Below are 11,846 nucleotides of genomic sequence, written 5' to 3' on the forward strand. Positions count from 1 at the left end.
CAGACGCCAGATAATAAACACAGCGATCAGATGGAGGAGAATCATCTCTGGGACAACAAGTATCCCCTCCTCCTCATCCTGCTCCTCCTCATCTAAGAGAGGGGGGATGCTGCTGGTTGCCTCTCTGGTTTCACACATCGGGATGGGCCAACACCCCAAAAATATACACCACAAATAATAATGCACTCTGGACAAATACTAACATTACGCAACAGCACTTCCAATTGAGACTGAGAGCTGAGAGTCCATCATGACTTCCTCACTGGAAGTCATGATTTAACTGTACAGAACATAAAATGGTGTGTTAAAACAAACCATTGCTGTTTTTGACACATAAGTTCAGTCATGTGACGCTGAAGTGAAGACAAAGAGACGAAGAAGAAGGAGCTTAATTGAGGTTAATTTTAACAGGAGCCTGAGGAGGATGGGTGTGACACAAAAACACCGTAAAAAATACAACTAAACTTCTCTCACACACATATGAACAATAGCACTCAGGAACGCGGGTGTAATTTAAGTTAACCAGCCACCGAACAGGGGAGGCAGAGCCCCCCCGCTTCCGGCCCGGTGCCCCGGACCCCGTGCGCGAGGACCGGGCTGCCTATTGTTCCGCGCCGCTGTCACAGCCGTTAAGGTGGATTAGCTTTAGCGTTAGCATCGCCGGCTAACAGCGCTGCCTTCCACACAAAGCTGGACCTGAACCGCGGCACCTTTCTTCCACTCGACGTCCCGAAAGAAAAAATTTAAATAAAATACAATAAAAAGTCCCGGCCACGATGCCGGAGTCTCACACGTGAACAGCCGAGCCGGGAAACAGCTGCTTAAAGAGTTGAAAACTCACCCAGAGCTCCGTTCCCCAACTCATGGCGGATACCTCCGTGTGACTTCTCCCGGTTTGGACGCACTTTTCCCCCCGCCTTGGCTCTCCCGAACTGCCGCTGGGACTCCCGTCCTCCTCCTGACTGACTGACTCTCCTCCTCCCACTGAACTAGCAGGGCCGCCCCACAGCAGGGACCCAGGACCATAAGCCACATAAAACTTAATTATTATAATACATTTTAATATATACATATATATTGTCTGTGATTCTAAAGATTGCCAATCAGTTCAGTTTTATAAACAGAAAAATTCAAAAACAAATGCATGAAAAACAATTACATAAACTTGCTTAGTAAGAATCATTTGATCTTAGTTTTTTTTAATATGATTTATTTAAAATTTTACAATTAAATAAACATGTTTATTAAGAATCAATTAGTGTTAGTTTTTTAAGTATTTGTTTTAAGTAAATAAGTATTTCAAATTTTTCACACAAAATTACAAATCAGACAGAGAAATTCAAGTAATGACATGAAACAGTAATTAGGATAACAAATAAGTAAATGACAAAACAAAAAGCAAAAATAAGCAAAACAAAACAAACCCCAGCAAATATCTCCATTCTCAAGTATGTGGATAAAAAAATTAAAATGAAATAAAAATTATCTAAATTAAACAAATAAAGCATAAAAATTGTTTGTCTGTTTTTTTGTTGTTGTTTGTGCTGTTGTTGGAGCTTACAATATTATTTAATTTCTTCACACACAAAAAAAAAAGATTTACAAATTGAAAAATGTGATTTATTTATTCAGTCAGTCAAAAAACAAAAAAGATTTGAACTAAGGGGTTCAAATTAGTTTTTTGTGTAGATAACTTTCAAAATCCTGTCAACTGTAGCAAGATTTAGTCACTAATTTCACTTATATTCCAGCTTTCATTGTACTCAGATTTGACAGATTTATTCAAACAATTGCAATCTTTTTCAGTCTTTTAGTTGTTGTTCATTATTTAGAAATGATGATATGCTTTATCTATAGAAATTTTAAGAAATTACAAACTCTTTTTTAACCAAACCTGTGAGTTGGGCACCAAATCTCTTGCCCAGGGCACCACAATTTATTAAATCCAGCCCTGTTATATGTCACTGTATTATTGTTACTTACTTTGGATTTCCTGAAATGCAGTATTTTTCCTTTATATTTCGCATTTTTTGTGAAACTGGAGCATAAAATTTGCCACAAGACATTATTCACATAATCAAATCAGTATATGACGCCATGTGGTCAGATTATTTCAAAATAATGGTATGGTTCCCTCTAGTGGCCGCTTTGTATAATTACAGCTGCAATGTGACTGAAGTCTGTTTTCAAATGAAAGGATTTTATATTATAAAGAAAGACAAACTATTTTAACACTGAGAGAGCTACAAAATATTCCAACAATTTCTGTACATAATAACATACTGTTGTGTTATCTATTTTTCTGGATTATGAGTAATGTTGCAAGAAAACAATACTGACATCCAGACAGATTACTGCCAAAGTTTTTTTTTTTATTTGTAAAACAGATGTATTTATTTTTCAGTTGAATTATATTGGATATGTGTTTTAAAAAGGTAAATCATGACCAAGTTTAATTTATGCAAACAACAATATCCAACATTCTAATTATTTTTTGAGCAGAAAAGGGAAGTTTTTCTCTTTCTAAATTACATTTATTTAAAGTTTGTTAGTAGTTTGATCATTTAAATTAATTTTTACAGTTAGTTCTTGGGTTTAAAACTGCTCAAATTCGATTTCACCACAAATCTATCAGTTATAAGGAATTACGTATTTGTTTAATCAGTTTCACGTTTTGCTTCTTAATTTGGAGCTAAAATGAAAAACAACTCGCTATCATTTTAATTAGTGAATTATTTGTTTTTAGCATATTTATACTGTAATACCACTCAACCAATTAGTTTCTTGTAATTTAGTGAAATATGAAACCTTTAATGGAGTTTCGAATAAAAATCTTTGCCTTGTGCCGCTTGTAATTACAGTTGTTCCGATAGGGGGCAGTGGAGTGCGTCCAGGAATCACCGCTGTCAACAAAGAGAGAAGAAGCGTTTCCTGGCTCTCTGGCTGTAGTTTAGATCAATGGATCTTGGAGTCAGAATTAGTTTATTAAAGCTGTGATTAGCCGCGTTGCAGCGGAAACCAGTGAAACATGCAGCGCTGCATCTTAAGGTAACGAGAGGAGTGATTATTTGTTTGTAATAATCTTTTATTTAACATCCGCAGCGCGTTCAGACGACCTTTGGCACACTTTAACATTGTCAGAGATTAGAGCCAAGGCTGTGTTTATCTCTTATTTTTCATCAGTGTGATTTAATGCAGCGTTTGACTCTTCAGTTTTGTGTGCTACAGTGCTTCCAAAAAGTATTCACACCCTCGGAACTTTTTCAGCGTTTTCTCCTCATGCAAACACAAATTATCGGTAGTTTTAATTTATTTCTTACGACTGTTAAACACGAAGTAGCACATGACTGAAATGGAAAGAAAATTATAGTCTTATTATTTACTTTTTACACATTTAAAATGATTTAGATACCCCAGCACAACCAACTACATTCAGAGGTTAACATATTCAAATAAATAAAAAAAAAACTGTATTTATCCCAAAGGGAAATTACATGTTGTTGCAACTCATATTATACAATTCTTTTTCAAATAAATGCTGATGGCTGTCGGAGAGGAAGGTTCTCCTGTAGCAGTCTGTGTTACAGTGACTGTGAAAAAGCCTCTGACTGAAGACACTCTGTTGTTATAAAGCAGACTCATGAAGAGGATATTAGAATAAAATTATTTAATGAACGTTTTATCGTCTAACATGCAACAACAGCATTCATTTAGTGAATGCCTGGTCATTTGTAGCATTTGATGCATTTACAGCTAAAAAGATACTTATAACATGTGAAAAACTCAGCCCTTTCAATTTGACTTATCAATACAGTGATTGACTTACTTTTTGGTTTATGTAATAATTGATACCAAAAGGTGTCTAAGAGGAGTTTTCTTTATTTTATTTTATTTTTACAGAATTTAAACTGTGTGAAAATAAAACTATCATTTGAGGAGTTCTGGGTAGAGCATACAGACAAGTTTTTTTCCATCTTAATGCAAAATGTAATTTCTTTTTGTACAGTTTTATCTTAATTACTGCTCTGAGTGTGTTGTTCTTTCAGCAAATGGCCTTTTTTGAGTCTGTATACTCCAGTTAACGATTAATCAATTAGTTGACAATTATGTCAATTATTGATTAATCCAATGAATCATTTCAGCTCTAAAACGTTGCATTGATTTTGATGTATTTGGTCCGTATTAGTGCGTTTGCTCTCGTTTTGTGTTTTGCAGGTTTGCTGAGCAGCGCCGGCCGTTCTCTGTTCGCTCTGTGGCGGCGAAGCGGAAAGCTCTGCGCAGTTCTTTCCCGGTGCTGGAGCTCCCCCTGCTGCCCATCCAGCGCCACGTCTACGAGGCAAACCTGAGAAACAGCCGCGCCTGCCAAAACAAGTAGGTTCAGCTCACACATCACAGTGCATGAAAAATGCCAAATTCCTCATTTATTTACAGGAGTTACAGAACAGCAGCACAAACATTTGTTACGTCACAAAAAGCTGCATCACCTTCTGTTCACTTCATGGAGATTAGGCTGGACAGTTGTGGAATCAAAAACAATGAGTGTCTACAGCGTCACCATTTGCTAGCGTTAGCGCTGTAATTTAATTTGTGTGGAGGAAAAATATCAATTTCACATCGGTTCAAATGGCTAATAAATGGATTAATAAATCAAAGGGTATTATGTTTGTAATTTCAGTGTGTTTTTGTTAGTTCTATAAACAAACAACATAGTTCCAGTTAGTCATAGTTTTCCCCATTAATTACCGTTTTTATTTACGAAAATGTTTTCTGAATGTCAGTTTTCATTATTTTGTTATTTAGTTAACTATAATAATCTTGGTTTCCAGGACTGAAGTTTCTTTAAATGTCTGTTTTCCTCTGTTAGGTACATAGAGTTACAGGAGAAGGTGAGGCGAGGCGGAGGGGAAAACGCTGTAATCAGGCACACACAGAGAAACAGGAAGCTGCTGGTCAGGGACCGCCTCCGCTTCCTGTTGGACGATGACGACTTCCTGGAGCTTTCCCCGTTCGCTGGGATGGGTCTGCCGTACGGCGACATCCCTTCAGCCGGCTGCCTGACTGGTCAGAAACCCCTAGCTGTGTCTTTGGTACTTTAACCTGAATATCCAGCCCAGTCTGACTGAAGCTGCGTTTCAATTCACAATAAAATCGCACAATTTGACGTCGCTTACGACACACAAAGCAGTTAGGAATGTAGAGACATTACCAATCCTGACCAGAGGTGGTGCTAGACGAAAGACGAGACGATGAAGAAGAGTCGGCGTGTTGGTGAACTCCGTGGCTGAGTTAAATAAAACCTGACGACATTTACTGCGTTTTACAATACGAAGGTAAATCTGCTTAATGGAAACTGCAATTTCGAACAAAACTTCTCTTTCCTGATAAAAAGTTTTGCCGCTTGGATGAGGTGACTTTTTTTGCGTTTTTTGTTTTTTAAAATAAAGGTGTGTGTTTATTAGACTTCACAGTAAACATAGTTTTAAAAACAATACAGTCTGGCATTCTTTGAAACAAACACCCAAAAATTATACTGAAGTAAAAGTAGCTCTGCTGGTGCAAACGACAGCAAAGAGAACGACAACAGGAAGTAGTTAGAGGATGACGGGCGACATGTTTTTTTTTTTTTTTAAGATTTATCATGTGATTTTCATTGTTTCTTATTTAATGCAGGAATAATCAACCAAGTTTTGTGTACATTTGTAATGGAAACGCAGCTGTTGTTCCTCTCACACACTTCCAGCTGAATGTGTGTGTGTGTGTGTGTGTGTGTGTGTGTGTGTGTGTGTGTGTGTGTGTGTGTGTGTGCAGGCGTTGGCAGGATCAACGGCCTGTGGTGTGTGTTCATTGCTAACGACGCCACAGTGAAAGGCGGCACAGCGTATCCGATCACGGTGAAGAAGCAGCTGAGAGCTCAGGAAGTCGCCATCCAGAACCGGCTGCCTTGTGTCTACCTGGTGGACTCTGGAGGAGCTTTCCTACCTTTACAGGTTCAGCTGATCACATTCAGGTGGATCACACCAACCGCCATGTTGGCTCCTAACACCTTTCTGTATTTAATAAATATCCAGTCAGAGATTTTTCCTGACAAGAACCAGGGAGGAAGGACTTTCTATAACGAAGCCATCATGTCTGCCATGAAGATCCCACAGGTAAAAAAATACGAACGATCCGATCCACTTTTCCACTCCGATACCGATATCTGAGGTTTAGCATCAGCCGATACAGAAAAACAGCTGAATTGACCCAAAGTCCACTGATGCATTCCTGGGTTTAAACAAATGAAAAAGTAGGGATTTTATCATTTGAGTGATTATTTTTATTAACTAGTTTCTTATTAATCGATGACATTCAGGTTCTTAATCTCCACATCAGACAATTTTTAAAACTAAAAAAGAAGAGTTGGTGTTTACTTTCCATCAGAAATATAAATTCAAGTTCATAGTAGCCTAAAAGTTGCCTTGAGTGTAAATTTAAGTATTTCAAGTGACGATATTTGAAGTTATTTTGATTTTAGATCGTAGGATTTCTTTCAGAGTTGAACTTCCATCCAAAAGGACAACAGGAAAATATCAGCCACTGCTTAATTATTTAGTGTTACTATGCAGAGTAAAAAAGGCATCTGATCGTTTATTTCAATGTTTATGAGTATAAACAGACTTTTGTGAATTTTTTGGTAAGAAAAAAAAATTCAAAACTAAAATTCTGAACTAAAGGGGTTAAAATGTTTCTATTTTTAAAACACAGACATAAATGATCAAACATGTAAAAACAAAACAACTTTAATTTGTTCAGTCAGTATAACAGCCAACGTGAAATAAATAAAAAAACTTACAAGCAGGTTCACCACATTGATAAAATGTTATGTTACTGCGTTTATAGCTGGTGATTATTTGATGTTTTTGTGTCTTCATAATCTGAAGCACTTTGCATGAAGTATTTCAGGGCTTTTTGTGCATCTTTACGGGTTGGAAGGTGGCGCTGGTGTGCGGCTCGTGCACTGCGGGGGGAGCTTACATCCCCACCATGGCAGAGGAGGCGGTGATGGTGCACCGGATAGGAACCATCTTCCTGGGAGGCCCGCCGCTCGTCAAAGCCGCTACAGGAGAGGAGGTGACCCCGGAGGACCTGGGAGGGGCCCGACTCCACGCCGAGTAAGGGCCGAACTTCAGAGCTGCTCCAAACTGGAATTACGAAAATAAATTTGCTTATAAACAGCATGTCAATTTAGAAAAAAACAAAACGAGGTTTTTGTAAATGGATATATTTCACAAAACTGCAATGGAGCCACTAGCTGCGTTTCTATTACAAATGTGAACAAATCTTTGTCTGTATTCTCCTGATACCAAAAAACACAATTTCAGAATTGCTGAGTTTCCATTAAATGCCAAATGAAATTAAAATCAAAATGAATAAGCTTGTTATGTGATAAGTCATTAAAAATCACGACAGCAACAATCAGCCAATCAGAGCAGACGTTAATGTCTTATTCAGGCGTTGGAGTGACAAGCCCCGCCTACTGAGGAGCGGCTACGTATGCAGCGTTTTGGGGAAAATGTTATCGGTAATTTTACAGAAGAACGATGAGTTCAACACTTTAGAATGACAACTTTTCTGATCCGCACATTGTCCAAAACAAACTACAAACCAAAAGAAGACTACTTCCTGTCGTCGTCTTCAGCATTTCCACCAGCAGTAACATCCGGTTGTTGATCACATGACTTGTGTGATGCGAACAGTTGCCATTGCAGTTTTGTGAAATACATCCATTTCTATGCGACTCATCTTAGCACAAAAGCTTTTGATCAAAAAACGTGAATTTTTCTCTAAATTGGCACGTTTCCATTAAGCACATTAATGGAAACACAGCTACTTTTTTGCATCACATGTGATCAACAGCCGTATCTTACTACTGCTGGAAACGCAGAAGAAGACGACAGGAAGTGGTAGGAGGATGATTGTTTATTTATTTGGATATTGTGCAGCTTTCAGCATCGCACGGTTCATAAAACTGTCGCAGCTCTTCTGTAAAATCACCAAAATGGTGTAAATGTATCGGCTCCAACGGCTGAATAAAACGCAGACGTCTCATCTGTCGGCTGAATTATGGATATATTTCATCTATTTACATCCCTCAGAGCCATGATTTTCAACGACTCATCGCATGAACAAGCTTATTCACATGTAATTTTAATTTAATTTCTTATTTAATGGAAACACCACAATTGCAAAATTTCTTTTTTTGAATAAAATGTAGACAAAGACATTTGTAATGGAAACGCAGCTACAGAAGTGAGTGAGACTCTGTCTCTGATTGCTGCTTCGTTTTAGGGTGAGTGGGTGTGTGGACCACTTGGCGTGGGAGGAGAAGGAGGCGTTTGATCACACGAGAAACATCATCTCCACCCTGAACCTCCACCTGCCTGAGGAGGAGGAGGAGGAGGACACGGCGAAGAGGAAAGCAGCAGAGCAGCCGCTGCACAGTCCAGAGGAGCTTCTGGGTCTGGCTCCACGGAGCTACAGCCACACGCTGGATGTGAAGATGGTAACGCACTGCTTATAGATTACTGATTGATCTTATTGATTAACTGATAAGCTGCCATTTTCTTAACAACCTGAGTTTTCTCTTGTATCAAGAGGGTTGACTGCCTTTCCATGACATAAAGGACTGTTTTTCATAATATGCTGAATTTTTTAAAAAAGCTGTTGTATTAAATATTGACTGAATAAACACAATTTTTTTCCCCTAAACTTGCATTTTTATAAAATAGAGGTTAGTAGAATGCCCAAAAACTAAGTTGCATTTTTGTTTCCCGCTCAGATTGTGAGCCGACTGACAGACGGGAGCCGCTTCCAGGAGTTCAAAGGTCGATACGGAACCACACTCGTAACTGGTTTTGCAAAGATTCATGGGTAAAAATAAAAAACAAACACTACTATATTCATATGTAATACATTGCAATAACGAAAATTCTTACTAAGTATGTTTGGTCTAGTTTCTAATTAAAATCTTATTACACTTGAAATGAGACAAAATTAACTTAGAAGTAACTTTTCAGCAAGAAACAGGAGCTTATTTTAAGTAAATAATTAATATTGGTGTAAAACCACTAGTTCCTTATAATAACCAGACATTTTCCCAAGTTATAATAAGTGATAAAGTGGTTAAATAAAAAATTCTGCAGATTGTGGCCATTTTGTTTTTAATTCGATTAATTGCCACAATAACCCACTGCTAGTTGTATCTCTAAAATAAATTAATCTTTTATTTTTGAAGCCTTTAATTTGATCACAAACATTCAACATTCTTTAACAGTAAAGCAATAATTAAAAATAATTAGACAGTTTTTACATTTGAGTCTCAAGTAAAAATATTCCACTCAGAAAACTCAGTTTCTTAGAAAAATTTCATGAAATCTCAAAATTTCAGTTTTTTTCTAGCAAATCTTTTACATTTCAAATTAACATATTTCTTTGGGGGTTTTTGGAAAAAAAAAAAACCTTTTTAGATTAATCTCAAAATCTCAGAAAGAGATTTTTTGGCAGAAATATCCTCCTCCATATTTTAATATCTACATTTACCCTAATATGCCATCATAAATTTAAACACTTTATTGTGTATTTTCAATTTATTGCCACCACAGATACAATGTTATATAGATTTATTTATCTAAACGGTATTAAACTTCTAATTTTGACCGTATAATTGTTTTAATCATATCTTCTGCTATTTGCATCCATAACAAACAATATTCTTTCATCATATCTTATTAAATTTTTATATTAAGTCTGATTTTGTATGTTCTTTTTTATGTTTTTAGCCACCTGGTAGGAATAGTAGCCAACAACGGAGCGCTAACGTACGAAGCGGCGCTGAAAGGAAGTCATTTCGTCCAGCTGTGTGACCAGAGAGACGTACCGCTGCTTTTCCTCCAGAACACAGCGCCTGCAGCAGCGCTAACGCTTTCCGCCGCACAGGTAGAAACAGCCCAGTAACGTTTTGGTATCTCCATGACAACGAAACTTACACAAACAAGCGATTAAAAATCGGCAAAGTGACGTACATTAGTGATTCTTCTGTCTTTTTCTGACAGGCAGAAACGAACAGCAACCGTTTGAAGGCTCAGGGTTCGATGATGTCAGCAGTGGCCTGTGCCTCTGTCCCAAAAATCACCGTGGTGATTGGTGGTTGCCATGGCGGCGACAGTTATGCCATGGTGAGCAACCAAACTGGTTTTCCTTCGTCTTTCTGTGTCTTAATGTCTGTATCTTGAGTGATTTAGAACATGAAATTACTTAATTATATTGAGCTAAATAGCTGCCATATAGTTTGTTTTAAAAAAATTATATATGTAAATTTAACTGAAAATACAATTTCAAAACTGAAGCAAAATTAAAGTAATTTGAAAAAGATTATAAACTACTTTTCAGATTCAAGGCTTTTTCCACTTTCAAATATTTTTTTGTATAAAATTGTTCAGTTTAAAGTTTTTTAGTTTTTTAATTTCAAAGTTTTCTTTTTTTAGTATAAAATTATTTGTTTAAATAAGAGCATGGAATTAGTTAATTCTATAGAGCTAAATTGATGCCATAAAGGGTTTCAAAAATATTTTAAAATTGAAAGATTCAAAATTCTATTTTTTTACTTTTAATTTTTTTTCCAGTATAAAAATTGTTTCACAATTTCAGACTTTCAAGTTTCCAGATTAAAAATAATTTTTCATTTTCAGTTTCTTGTCAGTAAAAAATCTATTTTGCAGTTTCAGTTTTTTTTATTTTCCATTTTAAAATAATTTTTCACTTTCAATTTTTTTTACTGCATAAAAATTGTTTTTCAGTTTAAAAATTTATGTTAAATAGAAAGGGTCCCAGGGTTGCATCTTGTGGTACCTCACATGTGATTTCTGTCTGCTCTGATGATAAATACCAATTGATAACAAAACAATGAAGCTCATCGTCTTCTCTCCCATTGGTCCTCAGTGTGGACGGGCGTTTGATCCCAACTTCCTGTTCCTGTGGCCCAACGCCAGAGTGTCGCTGGCGGCGCCGGGTCACGCCGACTCGCTGCTACCAGCCGACGCCAAACAGGAAGAGGAGAAGAAGCTGAACGAGAAGCTGGAGGAGGAAAGTTCGGCGTTCTTTTCCTCTGGCAGGATGTGGGACGACGGAGTCATTCTGCCTCAGGAAACCAGGAAGGTAAAAATGCTGAATTATTTTCATATAAATTAATCGAGGAGGAAGTGGGAGAAGTCTGATTTTCTTTTCCTTCGCAGGTTCTCAGAGATGCTCTGGATATTATCAAACAACAGCGCCACCAGCTGTCTACAGAGAAAAAGCAGTCTGTGCTGCTGCGGATGTAGAAGCCTTACCAACACTCCTGGTTTTCTGAGATCTGGATCCTGTTTTTAAGGGTCATCATGGCTCCCATGTTAATGCAGCAGATGTTATTTCACTTCAGCAGATTCTGCAGAAAAAACTTCAGGGATGCTGAATGTCATTTTTATATTTTTAAAATCCCTTTTTTCTTCTGTGTGCAGCATAACATAAATTTGCTCTAATGTGAATCTGCAGGTTAGAGCCTGTAGATTCATCTTGATCTTTACAAATCCAAAAGGCCTTAATTGTTTATCCTCTAAACTGTATTTTGAAGTACTTTGTGTCTAAAAACCCCACAAGCTTTTAACCTGCATCTGTTTAATCGTTCTGTAATTAGAAATGTCTAAACATGTTGTAATTATGCTTGTTTGTATAACATAAAATGACTGGCTGCTAAACTGGTGTTTGTTTACAGCTATTACACTGCTCTGCAACATTTATCACATGACTACAATGGCATATTAGGAAAAACA

The 11,846-nt window shown here is 37.1% G+C and overlaps 2 protein-coding genes across 4 annotated transcripts in view; one reads left to right on the top strand and one right to left on the bottom strand.

Annotated features, from left to right (window-relative positions):
• fnbp1l (formin binding protein 1-like) overlaps window positions 1-1,013 on the bottom strand; it is a 49,838-nt gene extending 48,825 nt beyond the window's left edge. Inside the window, exon 1 of one of the 3 annotated variants that reach the window (XM_088004707.1) lies at window positions 842-1,013. In XM_088004707.1, coding sequence (XP_087860833.1) covers window positions 842-865 — 24 coding nt within the window. In that variant the 5' untranslated portion in view covers window positions 866-1,013. The remainder of the gene's footprint in view (window positions 1-841) is intronic. The other 2 variants (XM_088004706.1, XM_015011704.2) reach the window with 2 other exon arrangements.
• A 1,889-nt stretch (window positions 1,014-2,902) lies between these two features.
• LOC106932819 (uncharacterized) lies at window positions 2,903-11,771 on the top strand. Its single transcript, XM_015011706.2, has 12 exons — window positions 2,903-3,048; window positions 4,216-4,371; window positions 4,865-5,061; window positions 5,809-5,987; window positions 6,069-6,149; window positions 6,973-7,151; window positions 8,329-8,542; window positions 8,819-8,910; window positions 9,819-9,975; window positions 10,092-10,214; window positions 10,978-11,193; window positions 11,271-11,771. The coding sequence occupies exons 1-12, from the start codon at window positions 3,029-3,031 to the stop codon at window positions 11,355-11,357; spliced, it is 1,701 nt and encodes a 566-aa protein (XP_014867192.1). The 5' UTR covers window positions 2,903-3,028; the 3' UTR covers window positions 11,358-11,771.
• The last annotated feature ends 75 nt before the right edge of the window (window positions 11,772-11,846 follow it).

The sequence above is a fragment of the Poecilia mexicana genome, unplaced genomic scaffold, assembly GCF_051168715.1.
Source record: "Poecilia mexicana isolate PSO_F unplaced genomic scaffold, ASM5116871v1 scaffold_4, whole genome shotgun sequence".
Classification (NCBI taxonomy): Eukaryota; Metazoa; Chordata; class Actinopteri; order Cyprinodontiformes; family Poeciliidae; genus Poecilia; species Poecilia mexicana.

Coding starts and splice junctions, on each gene's coding strand:
- LOC106932819 (XM_015011706.2), top strand. CDS start 3,029: ATGCAGCGCTGCATCTTAAG. Junction 5,988..6,068: donor GAGCTTTCCTACCTTTACAG/GTTCAGCTGATC, acceptor ATAAATATCCAG/TCAGAGATTTTTCCTGACAA. Junction 9,976..10,091: donor TAACGCTTTCCGCCGCACAG/GTAGAAACAGCC, acceptor TTTTTCTGACAG/GCAGAAACGAACAGCAACCG.